The sequence below is a fragment of the Mobula hypostoma genome, chromosome 29 (assembly GCF_963921235.1).
Source record: "Mobula hypostoma chromosome 29, sMobHyp1.1, whole genome shotgun sequence".
In the NCBI taxonomy this organism is placed as follows: Eukaryota; Metazoa; Chordata; class Chondrichthyes; order Myliobatiformes; family Myliobatidae; genus Mobula; species Mobula hypostoma.
Window position 1 is genome coordinate 29,726,940 of NC_086125.1, and position 22,751 is coordinate 29,749,690.

Genomic DNA, 22,751 nt, shown 5'->3' on the forward strand with positions numbered 1-22,751 from the left:
GCTATGTCAGAGGAACACACATCAAAGTTGCTGGTGAAGACAGCAGGCCAGGCAGCATCTCTAGGAAGAGGTACAGTCGACGTTTCAGGCTGAGACCCTTCTTCAGATCCGAGACCCAGTCCTGACGAAGGGTCTCGGCCTGAAACGTCGACTGTACCTCTTCCTAGAGATGCTGCCTGGCCTGCTGCGTTCACCAGCAACTTTGATGTGTGTTGCTTGAATTTCCAGCATCTGCAGAATTCCTGTTGTTGCCTATGTCAGAGGTCTATGTCTATGTTAGACTGATCTTCAAGGAAGTTGCAAAGTTAGTACAACATTGTGGGCTGAAGGGCCTGTACTGTTCTACAGTAGGACTCCCCAACCTTTTTTGCACTGCAGACCGGTTTAATATTGACAATATTCTTGCGGGCCAGCCAACCGGTGGGGGGTGGGGTAGGGTTTCCAACTTTCTCACTGTTTACCGCGAGAAAGACTACCATGACCATGAAGCCTTGCGCGGGCACCTGTGTGCGCATGCATGTACGTGCCGAATTTTTTCTACAAATTGGTTTTGGCGATTCTGTTCAGTGAAACTACGCTGCACATACATTATTTCTACTTTATATAGGCTGTGCATTTATCATATCATTCCTGCTTTTACTATATGTTAAGTGTTATTTTCAGTTTTATGTGTTATTTGGTATGATTTGATAGGTTATTTTTTGGGTCTGGGAATGCTCAAAAAATTTTTCCATATAAATTAATGGGAATTGCTTCTTCGCTTTATGCCATTTCGGCACGAAAGGTTTCATAGGAATGCTCTACCTAAGCAAGGGAAATATGGGACAAGGGCGGTCGCATGTGGGACAAACCAATTTAGCCCAATATACAGGATGTCCTGGCAAATATGGGCCAGTTGGCAACCCGGGGGTGGGGGGGGGGGCAGTGGAATATATTCACGACTGGAATATAGGTGATAAGTCAACTATAAGTCACTTATGAGTGGCTAATACACTCAATTTAGTTTCTAAAAGGGTTTATCTAACGAATTTAATATTAAACACACAGCACATATTTTCCTCACATGAATATAGTGATAAGTCAGTTATAAGTCACTTTAAGTCAATAGCATCATAACATTTTAAGTAACGTTTGGATATTAAACACAGCGCATATTTTCCTCATATGAACATATAAAATCATTGCAACATACCAATATCGCTGAATCAGTGGGAGCCCTGGGCTTGTTTTCCTGCAAAAAGACGGTCCCATCAAGGGGTGATAGAAGACAGCGATACTCGAAGGGATTTCTTTATGTCCAGTCTATTCCGCAATTTAGTTTTCATTGCATTCATTACAGAAAACCCCGCTTCACAGAGATATGTTGGAAATGGAAGCAACGTTTTCAGTACTTTCGTGGCTGTCTCAGGATATTTAGCCTTGACCTTGATCTGGAATGCCGGCTGAGATGTCATGTCAAACATACTTTTCAGCCCGCTGTCATTTGCAAGATCGAGGTCATTACCCACGCGTCATCCATGTCTTCTCGCGCTGACATGGATGACGCGTGGGTAATGACCTCGCATGCGTTCAAGTTCAACAGTGCGTAACAGGGAATGAGGAAAGGTGCAGCTGACTCATATTGCCAAATCATATTGTTTCCTCGCGGCCCGGTGGCACATGCTTTGCGGCCCGGTGGTTGGAGACCGCTGTTCTACAGTATGTTCTATGTAATATTATTGTAGGTTATTTTATAACACTGACTGTGTTCTCAGCTAAAGTTAAGGAGCATGCAATTTAAAATTTGTGAAGTGTGGCTACACTTGTCTCAACTGAAAAGGAGAGCCAGGCTTGGAGAGTAAGGGAGCAAACGAGTATTGTTTTGGTTTAGGTCCCACCAGGGCAGGAGGTGTTGCTTCAGATGCCCTGAGTAACCAGCATCTCTATTCCCTTTTTATTTTCTTGTGCACATATTCAGTTCTGCTCACGGCAGGGCAGTGGATACGACTGTACAGAGTCTATATTTAAACCACCATTAATAATGGTAATTCGTGTGTTGCACCTTCAAAGGAGAAAGAAGAAGAGTCTTATATCAGCTGGCTGAAAGGACAAGAGGATTTGGAAGCAAAGGAACAGCTGAAAGACATGGTGAGTTCTTTCAATTTGTTTTCCTTTACATTGGCATTGTAGATGTGAGATCTGCTTGATATCTACAAAGGTTTCAAAGGTACAATTTAATGTCAGAGAAATGTATACAATACACATCCTGAAATGCTTTTTCCTCACAACCATCCAGGAAAACAGAGGAGTGCCCCAAAGAATAAATGACAGTCAAATGTTAGAACCCCAAAGTACCCCCCCCAGCTCCCCCCTCCCGTGCATAAGCGGCAACAAGCAACAATCCCCCATCCCCCACTGACTAAAAAAAGTGCACCCGCTACTGACCACTCAAACGTGAGCAAAGCAACAGCAAAGACATGGACTTGTAGTTATCCCAAAAACTTGGCGTTTCACCCTGTATTCGACATACCACAGGTTCTCTTCTCTCCCTAATAAAGGAGAAAGAGGTGTCTCCATTTCTCCCAGTGATCAGAGAGACATAACAAACAACTCGCTGGTTTATGATGTTAAAAGTCCGTCACATATAATTGATTTATGTTACATTTAAAAATAATGCTAGATTAAAATAACAATCCACATTAGTTAATATCTGTAATAGGATGTTACCTTAAACTGGGGTTAAAGTTATACAGCACAGAAATGGGCCATTCGGCCCACCATGTTCAAGCTAAACCTCTTCCCCCATCTACACTAATCTATTTGCATACATTAATTTCATATTCTTTAGAACCGCTCCAAATATTCCAAGTGCACTCTAATCAGTATTTTGTAAAATGGCAACATAACATCCATCTCTTTATTTTTTAACATGATCTATGAAGGCAAGACCAAAGCTTTAGAAAATAGTTTTAAGGAACGTCTTAAAGACCATAAGATATAGGTGTGGAAGTAGGCTATTCGGCCCATTGAATCTGCTGTGCCGTTTAATCATGGCTGATCCAATTTTTCCAGGCATCCCACTCCCCTACCTTCTCCCCATACCCTTTGATGCTCTGGCTAATCAAGAACCTAACTATCTCTGCCTTAAATGCACCCAATGCCTTGGCCTCCACAGCCGCTCGTGGCAACAAATTTCACAGATTTACCACGCTCTCACTAAAGTAATTTCTCCGCATCTCTGTTCTAAATGGACGTCCTTCAATCCTGAAGTTGTACCCTGGTGTCCTGGACTCCCCTACCATGGGAAGTAACTTTGCCATATCTAAAGAGAAAGGAAATTTGGAGAGGCTTGTGGAGGAAATGCCAAAGGTAGGGAGACTGCAGCTTAGCGTGGTAACAGGATGTGCTGGCAGGACGTGCAAAGGTTGAAGTTTATTTCTTTATTAAATGAACCCATCTGATGAGGTTTCGGGGACACTCCAAATGGTCTTGACATTTGTTCTGTGGTTGTCAAAGAACAGCTCCTGATTTGCTGATTCCTGCCGCAAATGATGGAAATGGTCGGTAAATTAATCCATCTTGGAAGCCGCTACTATAATGAATAAACTCTTCTCTGGCTTCCAGCCGGATACAGATATCGATTATAACTGATGTTTTGATGACAAACTGCCATCTTCATCAGGGATGATGCCTGACCATGTCTTGTCCAGTGGTATTTATACCCCCATAGTCCATCCCTCCTGATTGGTTAGTCTTCATTTAATCAGGTTTGTGCTCTCCCACCTTGCTTACAATCAAATTCCGGATAACTATTCTCGGGCTAGATCCTTTTTCTGCTACAATAACTTTGTTTTTCATTCCTAAAATAAACTTGTATATTATAATAATTATAAATAAAGGAATAAACAGTGCAAAGCTCTTTACATTTGGAGAGTCATGTTGTCAATATATTCATGGTGTTTGCACAACTTTTTTTTCTGTGTATAGCACCTTTGTTGCTCATGTAGTCTCTTAAAGTGATGCACACATCTGATGTTTGAGGGGCTTCCCCACCACACTCAACCCCTAGACTGTGGTCCTACCCACAGAGCCTGAGCATGATCTATACTGAGCTTCTTTACATCCCTCAGTACATACTCCTGCAGCTTGGAATGTGCCAAAAGGCAGCATTTCCTTGTGGACATCTTGCTGTGGTGGAAGCCCAGCAAGTTTCGATCAGACCAAAGAGCATCTTTCAGAAAAATGACGATCTTCCAGTAGCACTTGATGTATGTGTCTGTGTCCCAGGGAACAGCCTGTAAGTCTGAGGGTCCTTGGTTACACAGATGCTGGGTGTGAACTGGATGCTTGCACCTTACTAGCATAACAGCAGTATGTTCACAGCTGTTCATCGCCAGAGGGGTATAGTGAAACACCCGGTGATTAGATCTGTAATTTCCTGTGCTTTGGAGCCTTTACATTGTCTAATTGTTAACACCGCTAGGTTTTGTGCATCCCTTGACTTTAACCATTTGTCAAACTGGCTTTATCGCTAACAATTAATAGCTTATGTCAGCAATTTCTATTCATCCACCAGAGCAGAATCTGTAGTCTGTCCAGGGGGATTTTCATCAATTATCAGGACAAATCTTAATCCTCAAACCAAGTCCTATTATAATTCTGGCTGAAAATAACCCACCCTCTTATTTCACTATAACGTTCCTGTTTTTAAAAAATAACTATTTGTATTAGCATTCTTAAGTAGTTAGCCTTGAAGGGTGGGTTTTAAAGTACTGCTGAAGCATCTAATTAAATTCTTAATACTAGAGCACATATTATAGAATGGTACAGCACAATACAGGCCCTTCGGCACATGACTAAGTCCAAACACTCCAACCTACTGAAAGATCAGTCTGATCTCCTCCCTTAAAGCTGTCCATTTTTCATTCATCCATGTGCCAAGAATCTGCAGCCTCTATAGCATGTGCCAAGTTGAGTGATGTTTTTATTTCCCTTGTGTCTGTAAAGCTTCCTGTGGTGTTTTTCACAATAAAAACTGCCATCTAAAGTAACAAAATCCCATAAACATCTTTTGTGTCCTATTTCCAGATTTTGAAAGTAAAAATGTCCTACATTTAACAAAAAAAATTAGTGTTTTGTAAAATTGTGGGTGTCAGGTGTAAAACTGATCCACTTCTGGGACTGCTAGTGTGGGAACAAGATGTGAGTTGAAATGGTGCTCTGCTGTGTTATTGACTGGTAGCCATATTCTCTTTGCTACCAGTAGTTATCACGTTGGCTTGGTCTTTGTAATTGTGCAGAATCACAAAATTTATCCTCTTGCATTACCAGTTTGTAAAGCACAAACTTGGATTCATGCCATCAGTTTCCTTCCCCTTCATTTATAGTGTTGCTGAAATCAACCAAGCGCTGCTGGGAGTGTGTTAACCAGTGGTAATAGTGCAATCACTAGCGGTGAGTGTGATATTCTCCTAAGGAGTTATTCCCTTAATGGAGAATGCCTTTGTGTGACTTTGTTGAGGAGGCCGATACACGGGCAGTCGCCACATGGAACTTGACAGACTGTGGTCAGGGTCCAGTTGGCTAGTACTATTGGAAGCATTAATTTGGTCACATGCTCAAGCTAGTTGGTTTTGAGACTTGCACTGCTTTAACCCACAAAATGTGACTCCTGCCTTATGAGCGATTTTTAAAAAAATTACATTTAACTGGAATCTTTCCTGCAAAAGAATGCTTTCTTCTTTTTGGATGGTTCTTTATAGTGGACCTGTACATGCTGGAGTTTAGAAGAATGAGGGGGAATCTCATTGAAACTTACCAAATATTGAAAGGCTTAGATAGAGTGGACATGGAGAGGATGTTTCTAGAAGTGGGAGAGTCTCGGACAAAGGGCACAGCCTCAGAATCGAAGGACGTCCCTTTAGAACAGAGTTGAGGAAGAATTACTTTAGCCATAGTGTGACTCTGTGGAATTCATTACCACAGACTTGGAGGCCAAGTCATTGGGTATATTTAAAGCATAGTTTCTCTCATTCTTGGTTAGTAGGAGCATCAAAGGTTACAGGAATAAGACTGGAGAATGGGGTTGAGGGGGAAAATAAACCACCTTAATCGAATGGTAGGGCAGGCTTGATGGGGCCTATAGCCTGATCGTGCTTCTTTGTCTTTTGGTCTAAACTAAAGAAAATGCTTTGCAAATTAGCAACTTGAATTGTGATTCAGCATAATACTAGGCAGTGCTAGATTGTTAAAAGAACGTGGTAGGTAATGGAGATATGAGATCACAGATGCTGGAAATCTAGGGCAACACACACAAGATGGTGGAGGAACCTGGCAGGTCGGGCAGTATCTAGAGAGGGAAAATGAACAGTTGATAATCTAGGCCAAGACCCTTTATCAGGTCTTTGGTTCAGTGAATGACTGGAATGTTAATGTTGTAATAGAAAACTTCATTTGATGACCAGGGAGTCTGTTTCTGAGAGGGGTGTCTCCTTGAACTTTCTTTGCTTTCCAAAACAACGCAGTAGTATTTGGGAGCACAGCATGTGGAAGTTTTCAGTGCACCATCCAGCTGTTCCTGCACACTGCACCACTGTATTAGGCACTGCTTGCCAAACCCAGAGGAAACAAATATAAGGCAATGTTTTGGATATGTTACAGAAATACCTAAGGGATTACTGGAATGATCCTCAACTGGATGAAGGGGAGAAGTTTCTACGTGACTATATTCTAAATAAAAGATATCTTGATGAGGAAGAGGAGGAAGACAGGTAGGAACAGTTATATTGGTAGCAGTGTTCTTTCCTTTCACTGGGCTATTGTATCCATTATTTCACAGAACATAAAACATTACAGCATACACAGGCCCTTTTGCCTCTGACGTAATGCAGACTTAGAACCTACTCTAAGATCAACCTAAACTACCTACACAGGCCTCCATTTTTCCATCATCCATGTGCCCATCTAAGAGTTTAATTTGACTTTTCATTTACAAAGTATTTATTTTGAGATTTATGACCTGAGTCCTTTGGGCTATGTTGTGTGTGACTGCAATTGAAATTTATAGCTGAGGCGTTTACTTGTCTTAATGGCTTCCTTAAAATAGAGGTGAACTATGAACATGATTATCTGTCTTATATTGCACATTCCACTTTTCTTCAGTTTTATTGATCACAAAAGAAATTACAATGTCACAGTAGCACTACAAGTGTACAAATGTCCAAATATTAGAAGAGAAGAGAAAGAATATAAAAAAAATAGTTACCTCAAACAGTCTAACGGCGGGGCGGGGGGGTGGGGGGGTCATCGCTTCCCTGGCTATAGTTTGGCTCATTATAGCTCCTAATGGCCAAGAGTAAGAATGAGCACTCTTTGGAGCAGCACAGTGGTCTTAGTCTGTTACTAAAAGTGCTCCTCTGTTCAGCGAAGGTGGCATGCAGAGGGTGAAAAGCATCCAGAATTGCCAGGATTTTCCTTGGGGTCCTTTGTAATACCAGAGACTCCAGTGTGTCCAGCTTGACTCCTATAACAGAACCAGCCTTTCTAATCAGTTTATTGAGCCTGCTGGCATCACCCTTGTTGATGCCATTGCCCCAACACACCACCTCATAGGAGATCATACTGGCGACAACAGACTGGTAAAACATGTGAAGGAGATGCCTGCGTACGCCAAAGGATCTCAGTCTCCTCAGGAAGTCGAGGCAACTCTGGCCCTCCTTGTACACAGCCTGTATGTTGGAGCTCCACTTTAAACATCAGGGCAAGATGCTACTTGCATTGGCAGGTCAGGAGGATGAACACACTAATGTTGGACATCCTTGCTGCAAGCCCCCTATTCCTGAAACTTAAATGCTCAGACAGTCTTTCTCAGGCTTGGCTTGTAACCTGAATTGTACCCTGGAAATTTGACATGGTGTCTTAAACGAAAAGCAAGGCCTTATATAAAAAAAGAAATCCAAATAGGATGCTGGAGGAACTCAGCAGATCAGGTAGCATTGTGGGAGAAAATGAACAGTTGATCTTTCAGGGTTGAGGCCATTCATCAGGACTGAAAGCAGGCCTTTTGCCTTTTGCCCCTTCTATCTGCCTATAACCCCTCGCCTGGGTCTACCTGTAGCCTGCCAGCAATTATTCCTCCTCTTACCCTCACCTCTTTCTACTGGTAATGTCCCTCTATCGTTCAGTCCACATGAAGGGTCAAGGATAAACTTTATTTGCCATATTCATTTACGTGTATTAGGAATTTGCTGTGATGCGTTGGTCAGGGAGTGACATGCAACATTCAACAATTGTACAGAATAAAAAGTTATATAAAATTAGAGGTTAAAGTAAACATGGAATAAAATATGTATAAATACCAGCATGTATTTACAATGTAAACAACATTACAAAAAGTGGTTTAAAGTGTTTAAGTGCGGTTGCAAAGGCAACAGGTTGTGGGGGGGAGCGGGGACGCTAACTAGATGATCACCTCGAGCCAGAACAGTATTTTGGAGGAAGAGCAGCCATATGTCTTGGTACATATTGGTACCAATAACATAAAAAGGAAAAGCAAAGGGGTCCTGAACTGAGAATTTAGAGGGCTAAGCAGAAAACTGAGAAGCTGGACCTTCAAGGTAGTAATTACTGGATTGCTGCCTGTGTCACGCACTGTGAGGTTAGAAACGGGATGATTTGGCAGATAAATGTGTGGCTGAGAAGTTGGTGCAGGGAGCAGTGCTGCACGTTCTCGGCTCATTGGGATCTCTTCTGGGCGAGGTATGACCTGTACAATAGTGACGGGTTGCACCTGAACCTGAAGGGGACCAATATTCTCATGGGGAGGTTTGTTAGAGCTGTTGAGGAGGGTTTAAACTAATTTGACAGGGAGGTGGAAAATGGAGTGAAGGGACTCAGGGTAGGAAGGATAGTGAAAAAGCAAAGATAGCATATAGTCAGGCTGTCGGGAAGGGGCAGGCAGGTGATAGGACAAAATCTGGGTAAGTATCTGCATTAGGGATGTAGAATCAAAAAAGGTAGCAAATACAGTACTCAAAGTGTTACTTCTCAATGCACATCTCAAGGTAAATGATCTTTTTGCACTATTAAGGTAGTCAGGTATGATGTTGTGGCCATCACTGAATCATGGTTGAGGGATAGTTATTTTTGGGAGCTGAATGTCCAAGGTTACATGTTGTATCAGAAGGATAGGAAGGTAGGTAGAGGGGTGCCTGGCCTTGCTGGTAAAGAATGGCATCAAATAAGTAGAAAGCTGTGACATTGGATTGGAAGATGTAGAATCCATGAGGGTTGACTTAAGAAATTGTAAGGGTAAAAGGACCTTGATGACAGTTATATACAAGCCTGCTGGACATTGCTTGTACTGGCTGGTTACTTGATTTATCTATTGTTTATTTATTTTATTTGTTGTTTTATAGCATTGAGTATGACAGTTGCAAACTCATTTTCGCTGTATTGGTGCATGACAACTGTACTCTGCAATGACAATAAAGATGTTTCATTTCATTTCAGCAGTAGCTGGGATGTGGACCACAGATTACAACAGAAAGTAGAAAAATGTGTCAAAACGGCAATGTTATGATAGTCATGGGAGATTTTAACATGCAGTTGATTGGGGAAAATCAGGTTGGTAATGGATCTCGAGAGTGAGATTGTTGAATGCCTTTGAGATGGCTTTTTAGAGCAGTTTGTTGTTGAGCCTACTAGGGGATCAGCTATACTGGATTGTGTGTAAAGGAATGAACCAGAGGTGATTAAGGAGCTTAAGGTAAAAGAACCCTTAGGAGACAGTGATCTCAATATGATTGAGCTCAACTTGAAATTTGATAGAGAGAATGTAAAGTCTGATGTAACAGTATTTCAATGGAGTAAAGGAAATTACATTGGTATAAAAGGGAATTGGCCAAAGTAAATTGGAAGGAAATGCTGGCAAGGATGACAGCAGAGCAGCAATGGCGTGAGTTTCCTGGAAAAGTGAAGGTGCAGGATAGATGTATTCTGAAAATGAAGAAATACTCAAATGGCAAAATAGTACAACCATGGCGGACAAGGGAAGTCAAAACTAATGTAAAAATTATTTTGAAGTTAGAGGACTAGGAAGTGTTTAAAAACCTACAGAGAGCAACTAAAAGAATCATTTGGAGGGAAAAGACAAAATATGAAAGCAAGCTAGCAAATAGTATAAAGTAAAAGCTTCTTCAGGTATTTTTTAAAAAAAGTAAGAGAGATAAGAGTGGATATAGGACTGCTAGAAAATGAGGCCGGAGTAATAATAACGGGGGCCAAGGAATTGTTGAATGTTGTTTTTTGTTGCATGTCACTCTCTAACTGAGTACTTTGCATCAGTCTTCACTGTGGAAGACAATAGCAGTGTGCCAGATGTTGAAGGGTGTGAGGGAAGAAAGTAAGTGCAGTTACTATTACAAGGGAGAAGGTGCTCAAAGGGGTATACAAGTCACCTGAACTAGTTGAACTGCACCCTCGGGTTAATGAAAGAGGAAGCGGTAGAGATTGTGGAGCATTAGTAATCTTACAAAATTGTTGGACTCTGGCATGGTACCAGAGGACTGGAAAATTGCAAATGTCACCCCACTCTTTAAGAAAGGAGGAAGACAGCAGAAAGGAAATTACAGACCAGTTAGCCTGACCTCTGTGGTTGGGAAGTCGATTGTTAAGAATAAGGTTATGGAGTACTTGGTGACGTAGAACAAGACAGGACAAAGTCAACATGGTTTCCTTAAGGGAAAGTCTTGCCTGACAAACTTGTTAGAATTCATTGAGGAGATTACAAGTAGGACAAGTAAAGGGGATGCAGTGGATATTGTATATTTGGACTTTCAGAAGGCCTTTGACAAGGCATCACACGTGAGGCTGTTTACCAAGTTAAGAGCCTGTGGTATTACAGCAAGGTTACTGGCATGGTTAGAGCATTGGCTGATTGATAGGAGTTCACAAGAGGGAATAAAAGGATCCCTTTCTGGTTGGCTGCCAGTGACTAGTAGTGTTCCACAGGTGTTGGTGTTGGGACCGCATCTTTTTATGGTGTATATCAACGATTAAGATGATGGAATAGATGGCTTTATTGTCGAGATTGCAGATCATATGAAGATTGGTCGATGGGCTGATAGTGTTGAGGAAACAGGTAGGCTGCAGAAGGACTTGGAGAGATTAGGAAAATGGGCCAGAAAGTGGCCAATGATAAAAGATGTTGGAAAATGCAAGATCTTGTACTTTTGATAGAAGAAATAAATCTGCAGACTAATTCTAAATGGGGAGAAAATCCAAACACTTGAAATGCAAAGGGACTTGAGAGTTAACTTGCAGGTTGAGTTGATTGTGAGGAAGGCAAGTGCAATTTTAGCATTCATTTCAAGAGTTCTAGGATACAAAAACAGAGAATGAAAGGGTTATCATACAAGGAACATTTGATGGCTCTGGGTCTGCACTTGCTGGTATTTAGGAGGATGAGGGGGGATCTCATTGAAACCTTTCGAGTGTTGAAAGCCTTAGACAAAAGTAGATGTGGAAAGGATGTTTCTCATGGTGGGGAGTTCTAGGACAAGAGGGCACAGCCTCAGGATAGAGGGGCATCCATTTAAAACAGAGATCCAAAGAAATTTAGCGAGGGGATGGTGAATTTGTTGACCACAGGGAGCTGTGGAGGCCAGGTCGTTGGGTGTATTTAAGGCAGAGAGTGAGAGGTTCTTGATTAGTCACAGCATCAAAGATTATGGGGGGGGGGAGGCTGGGGAGTGGGGCTGAGAAGGGAGGGGAAAAAAAGGATCAGCCATGATTGAATGACGGAACAGACTAATGCTGCTCCTATGTTTTATGGTCTTATGTTGTGCAACCAAGCAAAGGGTCATAGTGCATTTCTTAAACGATACATCCTTAAGTGTTTTACAGCCAATTAAATGTTTTATTGGAGTAGTTACAATTATATTGTAGGACATGGCAGTCAATTTGTTCACCATGAATTCCCAGAACTGAGACACCCTACTGGATCAGTGATGGTGATTGGACAATAAAAAATTAATCTGGTTATCAAGAAGTTATCTCCTGCCCTTCTTCCAAATAATAGAATGGGACTTATCTGTTAAAACATTATTTTTAAAAGTTGACATTGTCAACAGCTGATGGTTGCAATTGAAATTGTTGGAAGATTATCTGTTTTGGGCTTGGTGTAACAAACTGCTGACAGTTTCAGAGTAGAGTACAGGAATCCAGGCCTTTCTGATGAAAACGATGCCAAATTGAACTAAATCTCTTCTGCCTACACATGATCCATAGCTTCCCATTCCCTATGTATTCATGTGCCTGTCTAAAAGCCTCTTAAGCACCACTGTTGAATCTGCTTCCACCATCTTGTGGCCCATTCTAAGCACTTCACACTCTTTTTTTAAAAAAACACTTGCCCTGCATATTTCCTTTAAACTACTTAACTAGAGTAGATATTTCATAGTATTAAACATTTCTATCTTGGGAAAGAGACTCTGACTGTTTACCTCATCTATGTCTCTATAATTTTGTGAATTTTTATCAGGTTTCTCAGCCTCCGACACTTAGAGAAAACAGTCCAAGTTTGTCTGACATCTCCTTGTGGGTCATATCCTCTAATTCAGGCAACATTCTCACAAACCTGTTCTGTACCTTTTCCAAATACTCTATACCCTCCCTGTGATTGGGTGACCAGAACTGCACATAATACTCTAAGTGAGATCTAACCCAAGTTTTATATAACTATTGCAACAGAACATCCTGACTTGTAGTCAAAGCCCCGATCAGTGAAGGCATGAAGGCCATATGGTTTCTTACTGCCATATAAACTCCACTTCCAGGAAACTATGGACTTGGACCCAAGAACCCTCAGTGCATCGATGTTGTTTCTGTATATTTAATTGTGTATTCTCTTTTGAATCTGTGTGCATACTATTATTGTTCGACTACGGTTTCCCAATTGTTTCAAAGCATGTTCTTTCCTTTTGATTTGTGGAAATTGGAATAAAGGCTGTCCCTTACTGACTTTTCCATAATTGCAGAAGTTCCTGGAGGTGTGTTTTTGTCAGGGGCTTCAGAGTAGATGTATGTGCAGTTGTGGGGGAAGTACATTTGCAAAAGTAGCCTGCTGATAAAATATTTCTGCCTTTCAAATGAGCAGCCTGTAAAGAAATTGCAGCATTAAACTGGGCAGTGCCTCCTTTAGAGTCACTGGACAGCAGCTGATAGTGAGGACAGCAGCTGATAGTGAGAACAGCACTGGCCATTTTTGATCCTGTTGAGGGTATATGGTAGCTGTGTTTGTTTTACTGTATTCCCTGATCAGCAGAATAGTCTGAAATCTGCAGTACTTGCATGTAAGAATTGGCCATTTGCACTAAGTCCAAAGCATGTAACCATCTAGGTGACATTTGGTATCAGTGTTTCTGGGGTTTATATATTAAAAAAGTGTTTAATTTCTGCCTCAGTGTTCTTTTTTGCTCTGTCATCAGCTTCCCAAAATGTGAATTTAAGATCTAAATATCAAAAGCCACAGATATAAAATTTAGAAATTGGTCCTGTGTGGGTGGTGTCAGGAAAACAGTAATGCTGCCTCTTCAGATTAAAGTACATTTATTATCAAAGTATGTATAAATTATACAACCTTGAAATTTGTCTGTTTACAGACAGCCACAAAGCAAGAAACTTGAAAGAACCAAATTTAAAAAAACAAGGGGGGGGGGCGGAGAGAGAAGAGAGAGAGAGAAGAGAGAGAGAGAGAGAAAAGAAAAAAAAACATGAGCACACACAAATCATGCTAACAATAAAACCAAGCAACAGCATTCAGAACCAAATTGAGTCCAGAGACACAGAGCAGCTGGAGTAGGCCCATAGCCTCAGACTCAGTTCTGATCAATTTGGACAAAAACAAAACACATTTGGGGAAGGAGGAAAATTGAAAATTAAAAATCAAGTTAATAGATTCTCAGCAACACAGGATAAGCAGCAGATGAAGTTACGATACAGATCAACTGAGGTCGATTAACAGACCCAGTTCATTGAGCTGAGTAGTCTCCTGTACAGTATTTGATTTTTTTTCCAAGACACGCAGTTCAAAAGGATACCTGTGGTGAACTGTTGAGTGTCAAGGCTGGGGCACTAACAGGTCAGCCATCTGGGTCAGTGGAAGCATGTAACAGTGTTGCATTGCAGAGTAACTGATCTTTGCTACAGCTGCTCAGCTACAAGCTGAAAGGCTGAAGCAACCTGCACTACAGTGACATTGCACCATATACAAACCTGTTTGACTATTTCTAGTGGTAATAAATCAGATGTCTCTTCCAATGAAATGTACGTTGAGGAAGAGCGGGAATTATGACATGTCTTTCATTTTTTATATTAAAAAAACTTACAAAATTATACTTTTTTCCCTTCTGCTCTGTTTAACCTAGGTCAAGGGGAGGGGCCAGAATAAAAACCATTTTGTTGTGCTGATTGCCCAATTGCAAAGATTCAATAGTTTTAAAATTTTGACCAATAAAACAGAAGTTAGAAAGGGCGGGAGTTATGAAACTGTTATTATTAGAAGTGGAACTAACAATTTTCTGTCTGGAAGTGGCTCTTGTACAATCAGGTGCCTGATTGCCCCATGTAAGGAAGATGGTTGATTGGCATCCTATTTGAGCAGTTATGACCTGCTCATTTCGCTTGTGGTTGCGAATCAGGGAATTGAATATCATTGCACTCCTCCTGTCCTGTAGCTGTCCCAGATGTCTCTGCAGCTCCAGCCATGGCCTCCCTGTGCATCCATGATGTTAATCTCTTCACCACTAACCACGATGCTTCACTGCACTGAATCTCTAGAACTCCCATAGTAATCTTTCTTTCCCGCTCTCACTTTTGCCTCTCTTCCCACCATTACATTATTGTGTCAGCCCAGTTGGTATCCAGTACTGTTCCATGCATGGAGTTGATTGCTGACAGGATATAATAGGATCTGGAAGTAGGGTCTATTCTAATCAGTGTTCCAAATCTCTGTGTGCCCATCTTTATGTCAATTTTAGTTTGACCTTTACTCATGAAGATTGAATGCCAAACCAAATTGAGAGCTGCGGCAGATGATGTCTGGGCCCCTTCTCAGTGGGAGGCAGTGGATTTGAGAATTAAAAATTTGCCATAAATTACACTTTAAAAAAAAAGTCTCAATTCTTCTTTGGTGTCTGAGTAACAATATAAAGCAGGAATGCAGATGCCTTAACTTGCTTCATCTCAGAGATATGACATGCAGGCGGTGAGAGATTTTCACCCTTTCAGTATGGAACAGCAATCTAAGTAACCTAACATTAGCAAGTATTGACCCAAAGTGTAAACTGCAATATCACAAATCTCTTCCCTCTTCCCCTCACCACCAACATTCACGTGTTGTCAATCTGCTGGCTCCATTGTGCTCTTTGAACAGCAGTAATATTCCCCTGGATGGTGAGGGAGGAACAGGAGGGTGTTCTGTGTATAGGGCAGCACAGTATTGTAGCAGTTAGCGTAATGCTATTACAGTGCCAATGTTTCGTGTTCAATTTTCATTGCTGCTGTAAGGAGTTTGAACATTCTTCCCGTAACTGCATGGGTTTCCTCCTATGTTCCAAAGGCATACAGATTAGTAGGTTAATGGGTGTAATTGGATGTACAGGGTTGTTGGGCTGGAGGGACCTATTACCATGCTGCATCTCTAAAATAATAATATCTGTGTTCTTGACTACATGTGTTCTACACCCATAACAGTGCAGCCCTTTGTAGCAGTTCCTTCCATTGGGTCAGGTGGGCTCTCACTTTTTTTGTTTCCTTCTGTTACCTCCTTCCCACCAACTGACCCTGAAGGATCCCAACCTACAGTGAAATAGTTCAGGATGAAGTGGATGACTCCTCAGATGAAGGCGAGGAATTTCTAAAGAAACAGGAAGATTTTGAACGGAAATACAACTTCAGATTTGAGGAACCCGATGCAGAATTTGTAAGTGACGTATTATTATCTCGGTAATACTCCACTTCTCTTTGTCGGTGCCAGTTACTAACAGCTCCTTCCCTTCGTCCGAGCAGTCCATGAAGACTACCTCGGTATTTTGCTCTCTTTTGGCACCACTTAGTTTTGTATTTCTTATTGTAACTTACAATTTCTTTTTACATATTGTATCGTACTGCTGCCACAAAACAAGTTTCATCAGATACGTCAGTGATGATAAATGTGATTCTGATTGTGTAATGTATTTTGAGTGCCAGTTCAATGTTCCCCCTGCTCATGTAACTCCTGGTCACAGCTAGTGGAAGGGGTTCTCCAGTAGAACCCAGCAACCTCTAAAGATTGAGAATTGGTCAGTTTTCCACTTGTCAGTGCTAGCTCATGCTCATGCTTAAAATTTAACTGTCAGAGGCTGGAAAGGAATTGAGTCATCTAAGCAATCAGTTAATCTACAAATCTTTGGGTTTGCAGTTTAAGGAATTGTTGCCGGGGGTGATTTCACAGACTAGCTCTATACCAGACCCCAGTATGTGTCCGTGCATCGGGAAACTAATAGCTGACAGTGAGACAGAAAACACGATGTGGCTACTCCATGTTTGTTTTTTTTTCACTCGACTCCCAGCAGATTTGAGAAGTGTAATAACACAGTGAAAGCTCTGTTGTTGCTGTGGGATAAGTGATGAAAGGGATCTTGAAAGTGGGGAAAAGATGTGGATACTTTAGTAATGTCAATGGATTTTGGAAACTGACCCACAGTTACCTGGTTGCCAGAACTTCCTGAAACCAGACAGTGGTGTAGTATGTGGGGAGGCCATTTGTTTTATTGTATTGCTGGTCACTCTGTGAGGATGCAGTCCAGTTATTCACACTTTTTCAATAACTTGGCAAAAGCCAAGTATTTAAGTTAAATGGGAAATGCTGATGCCACAGTTTTAAACATAGACTCTGTAATATCAGATTTGAGCTGATCATTTAAAGCTATCTTTCAACACATACATTATCCAACAAGATCTCCCACTCTTAAACTGAGGTGTTATTTCAATTCTTGTTCCTTGAGAAGCTTGAGGAAGGACACGCTATCTGCTTTGATCCTTGGTAGCATAGAACTATGGCAAGCTACAGTGAAAGTTAGAAACCATAGAAAAACTACAGAACAGAAACGGGCCTTTTGGCCCTCCTTGGCTGTGCCGAACCATTTTCTGCTGACCTGCACACGGACTATATCCCTCCATACACCTCCCATCCATGTACCTGTCCAATTTATTCTTAAATGTGGAAAAAGAACCCGCATTTACCACCTCATCTGGCAGCTCATTCCACACTCCCACCACTGTCTGTGTGATGAAGCCCCCGCAATGTTCCCTTTAAACTTTTCCCCCTTCACCTTTAACCCATGTCCTCTGGCTTTTTTCCTCCCCTTGCCTCAGTGGAAAAAGCCTGCTTGCATTCACTCTATCTATACCCATCATAATTTTATATACCTCTATCAATTCTCCCCTCATTCTTCTACGCTCCAGGGAATAAAATCCTAACCTATTCAACCTTTCTCTGTAACTGAGTTTCTCAAGTCCTGGCAACATCCATGTAAACCTTCTCTGCACTCTTTCGACCTTATTTATATCCTTCCTGTAATTTGATGACCAGAACTGAACACAATACTCCAGGTTCGGCCTCACCAATGCCTTGTACAACCTCATCATAACATTCCAGCTCTTATACTCAATACTTTGATTAATAAAGGCCAATGTACCAAAAGCTCTCTTTACGACCCTATCTACCTGTGATGCCACTTTTAGGGAATTTTGTATCTGTATTCCCAGATCCCTCTGTTCTATTGCACTCCAATGCCTTACCATAGAACCTGTATGTTTTACCTTGGTTTGTCCTTCCAAAGTGTAATACCTCCCACTTGTCTGTATTAAACTCCATCTGCCATTTTTCAGCCCATTTTTCCAGCTGGTCCAAATCCCTCTGCAAGCTTTGAAAACCTTCCTCACTGTCGACTACACCTCCAATCTTTGTATCATCAGCAAATTTGCTGATCCAATTTACCACATTATCATCCAGATCATTGATATAGATGACAAATAACAATGGACCCAGTACTGATCTCTGTGGCACACCACTAGTCACAGGCCTCCACTCTGAGAAGCAATTCTCTACTACCACTCTTTGGCTTCTTCCATTGAACCAAGGTCTAATCCAATTTACCACCTCTCCATATATACCTAGCGACTGAATTTTCCTAACTAACCTCCCATGCGGGACCTTGTCAAAGGCCTTACTGAAGTCCATGTAGACAACATCTACTGCCTTCCCTTCATCCACTTTCCTGGTAACCTCCTCAAAAAACTCCAATAGATCGGTCAAACATGACCTACCACGCACAAAGCCATGTTGACTCTCCCTCATAAGTCCCTGTCTATCCAAATGCTTGTAGATTCTGTCTCTTAGTACTCCCTCCAATAACTTACCCACTACCGACGTCAAACTTACTGGCCTATAATTTCCCGGATTACTTTTCGATCCTTTTTTAAACAACGGAACAACATGAGCCATTCTCCAATCCTCCAGCACCCTCACCCGTAGACACCGACATTTTAAATATTTCTGCCAGGGCCCCTGCAATTTCAACACTAGTCTCCTTCAAGGTCCAAGGGAATACCCTGTCAGGTCCTGGGGATTTATCCACTTTAATTTGCCTCAAGATAGCAAGCACCTCCTCCTTTTCAATCTGTACAGTTTCCATGATCTCACTATTTGTTTCCCTTAATTCCATAGACTTCATGCCAGTTTCCTTAGTACAGATGCAAAAAACCCATTTAAGATCTCCCCCATTTCTTTTGGTTCCGCACATGGCCGAGCACTCTGATCTTCAAGAGGACCAATTTTATCCCTTACCATCCTTTTACTCTTAATATACCTGTAAAAGCTCTTTGGATGATCCTTCACTTTGACTGCCAAGGCAACCTCATGTCTTCTTTTAGCCCTTGAAATAGTTCTTGAAATACCCAGAGCTTTTGATAAAACTCTTGTATAAACTGAGTTAATTTGTATTGTGGACTGCCAAAACTTAGATTGCTTCCTCTTTTAAAGACAAAATCATATCCGAGAAACATTGCCACTTCAGTCAGAGCAAAGGATGTTAGAAGAAAACGCAAAAGAGAAGAGGTTAAGCAACGTAAGAAAAAGGTAAGTGTTTTACATGATCATTGAAACAGAATGATACCAATACAATAATACTTGTTTAGACTATGTATTCATAGTTATTTATCACACGTACATGGAAACGTACAATGAAATGAGTCATTTGCTTTAACAAAGGGAAGCTATGGGTTACCTACAGATGTCATTGAGCATGCTCCATGAAACAAAAGCATCAGGACCAGGAGCTGACCCTCAGAGATTGCTCCACTGTTTATGGCTAATCTTTTATCGCAGCACCAATCTCCTGTAATGACTACACGTCCCTTGATTTCCAAAAACTATTAATTCCTTTGAATATGCGTAACCTCTCGGCTCTCAGCTAGAGAATTATATAGACTCTGGGTGAAGGTTCTTCTGACGTGGTCCTGAACAGCCAACCCCTTTGGGAGTGCAACCCCAGTTCTGTAATCTCACCCAGCCAGAACGAATATCATCTATGCACCCACCCTGTAACTGTTTTCTACATTTCACTGACATGTCAGTGATAATAAACCTGATTCTGATTCTGATAGCCTCTTAATTCTTCCAAGTTCAAGAGTATAGATCATTCTGCTTAATCACTTAATCAGGTCTGCCTGATCAATCCTGATAAAGGGTCTCAGCTCAAAATGTTCACTGTTTATTCCCTTCCATAGATGCTGCCACATCTGCTTGCTTCAGGCTTTTGCTTTGACTTCACATTAGAATGTTGACTAAGATCACCTCCTTCACAACTGAAGTATCCGAACTGCTTCTAATGACCCCCATGAAACATCTGTTCACTGCTAAGAATCCTGCCATTGATCTTGTTCTCTGCCTTTAAGTTGATGAATTCCTTGGTCACTGTTTTGAGGGAAACTAATGCCACCATGCAGCACTGCTCAGTTAGCGGGCACTCCTGATCTCACAGGCTTCCAATCTAATGTTTATAAATGGCTCTTTAGGAGAAGGAAAAGAAGAAGGAGGAGATAAAGCAGTTGAAGAACCTGAAGAGAATGGAAATAATTAACAAACTGAATCGGTTAAAGGAGATAACTGGAAATGAAACCATTGGTTTCAATGAGGAACTCCTGGAGACGGACTTTGACCCAGCCAAGCATGACGAGCTCATGCAGGTCTGTATTAGGCAAAGTAAAACTTTGCTCCATGGAGCTAAATTAATTACATTTCTGAGAGAAACTGAGCTTTTGTAACCAGAAAACTATTTTATTCTCCCCCTCAGGAATTCTTCAATGATGACTATTACAGAGTTGAAGATGCGCAGAAGCCACAATTTGAGAATGAGGAGGAATTTGGTGGTAATGTGTTTTCCTTTGGAAACTTAGATAAAAAGATAAAGCTCAGTACAAGCATGTAATGTGTAGAAGATGTGAAAGGAATGGTTGTGTGGGCTGAAGAGTGGTAACTCTTTGATCTAGTTAAATGCATGGCAATGCTTTTGGAGAGATCAGGCATGGAAGGGGAATAATTGGTACGATACCGAGAAGTAGGTAGAATCTGAAGACTATGTTGCATACATCCGTGGTCCCTGACAGGACCGAGGGAGGGAGGGAGGTGTTAGCTGAAACATTATAAGTCCAGTGTAGCTATATCAGACTGTATTTTAAAATGCTGCTTATGGCACATTTAGAATGCAGCATACATTTCTGGTCACACATTATGAAAGGTATCATTGTTTTAGAAAGGATATTTGCAAGGGAGTTGCCAAAAGTGAGGAAAGGTTAGATATATAGAATTTGATTCTCAGTATGTACATCCTTTGATGTGGAGGCGGAGGAGAGATTTACTTGAGTATAAAATTATTTGAAAGCTGGATATAGCTGATAAGAATGAACTGTTTCCCTTGGCAGGGAGTCAGATTCGGATTTATGTACATCAAAACATACAGTGAAATACATTGTTTACAATAACAGTCCACACACCCTAGGATGTGTTAAGAACAGCCCACAAGTGTCGCCATGCATTCTGACACCATCTTAGCATGCCCACTGTTACGTACCCTGTAACTGGGTTGCCAAACCAGCAGAAATGGATCACTCAGTTGGAGTCTGGATTACTAGAACTAAGGAAGTTTTATTAAAGAAACAAGCAACACAGTACTCTAATCAAAAGGATAATAAATGCAACAGTTCAGCAATGATAAACACACATGTATACAGGATTAAGATAACAGGATCAATCAAGCTCTATCGTTGTCTAGGGGTAACCGTTTTTCCTTTTCCCGTCTCCTTCTTTGGGGCAAAGCACCTGGACGCAAAGTGTCCGACTTTCCCACAATTATAACAGACGACCCCAGGAGACTTCCTACCAGACTGCTCCCGGTCTACCTTATCCTTCTCACTAGTCCCCGGCTTACTTTCTGACTTTTCTGGCGGACTCTCCCCGCCATCCTGACTACCCTTCTGGTAGCCTTTACTCGGGGAAAACTTCATTTTATGCGTCAACGCATACTCATCCGCTAACTTAGCAATTGCGGCTAACGTGGCTGCCTCTTTCTCATCTAGGTAGGGTCTCATACCCTCAGGGACACAACCTTTAAACTGCTCAATCAGGATCAGCTGTAGCAGTCTGTCATAATCCCTCTCTACCCCCTCCGAGGCGCACCAACGCTCACAATATGTCTGCATCTCACGGGCAAACTCTAAATACGTGCGGTCCCACTGCTTCCTCGCATTCCGGAACCTCTGCCAGTATGCCTCCGGGACCAACTCATAAATCCTGAGGATGGCCTCTTTCACCACCTCATACCTCTGGGCATCTTCTGCAGACAAAGCTGAGTAAGCTTGTTGGGCTTTCCCTTTCAGTACACTCTGAAGCAAAACAGCCCACTTATCCCTCGGCCAGTCCTGACTTGTAGCAACTTTTTCGAAATGGAGAAAGTACCGATCCACGTCGGTATCGTCAAATGGGGGAACCAGCCTAACCTCCTGGGTCGCCCGGAACCCTCCACCTTGGTTCGGCACGGGCCCCTGCTCTGCTCTTACCTTTAACTTCTCCAGCTCGAATTCCCTTTCCCTCTGTTTCTCCTCTCGCTCCAACTGTCTCTCTCTCTCTCTCTCTCTCCTGCCTTTCTAACTGTTTCTCTTTCTCCCGCCTTTCTAACTCTCTCTCTTTCTCCTGCCTTTCTAACTCTCTCTCTTTCTCCCGCCTTTCTTTTTCCTGCCTTTCTAACTCTCTCTCCTGCCTTTCTAACTGCTTCTCTTTGTGTTCTAACTGCCGTACCCGGAACTCGTGCTCGAGTCTCAGTTTTTCAAGCTGCACCTGTACCGCGTCTCCAGCAGGTTTTTCAATAGACACCACCTCCAGTTCCCCTTGGGGAAACACGCCTTTAGATACATAGTGCTCTATTATAGCTCTTTGTATCTCCTCTCTCCTCATTGTCAACTTCCCCTTAGCAAGATTCAACCATTTGGCCACAGCTACCAATTCCGCTTTCCTGGCATCCTCTAATGCCTCCAAGGTCGGTGCCTTTATAAATCCCTCAACCTCCATTTCTGCTGTTTGTCTTTTCTTTCTTTTGGGAATTTTAACCCAATCAATTTACTCCGTCCCAAATTTAGCGTTCAAAATCGCGGACGAGAACCCCACTTATGTTTCG

General features: G+C 41.8%; 1 protein-coding gene across 4 annotated transcripts in view; it reads left to right on the forward strand.

Annotated features, from left to right (window-relative positions):
* The window catches only part of kri1 (KRI1 homolog), a 79,889-nt gene that overhangs the window by 36,108 nt on the left and 21,030 nt on the right, over positions 1–22,751 (forward strand). For all 4 annotated transcript variants that reach the window (XM_063036017.1, XM_063036019.1, XM_063036016.1 and 1 more), the window contains exons 8-13: positions 2,050–2,127; positions 6,640–6,749; positions 15,829–15,961; positions 19,064–19,159; positions 20,098–20,268; positions 20,376–20,451. In XM_063036017.1, coding sequence (XP_062892087.1) covers positions 2,050–2,127; positions 6,640–6,749; positions 15,829–15,961; positions 19,064–19,159; positions 20,098–20,268; positions 20,376–20,451 — 664 coding nt within the window. The remainder of the gene's footprint in view (positions 1–2,049; positions 2,128–6,639; positions 6,750–15,828; positions 15,962–19,063; positions 19,160–20,097; positions 20,269–20,375; positions 20,452–22,751) is intronic.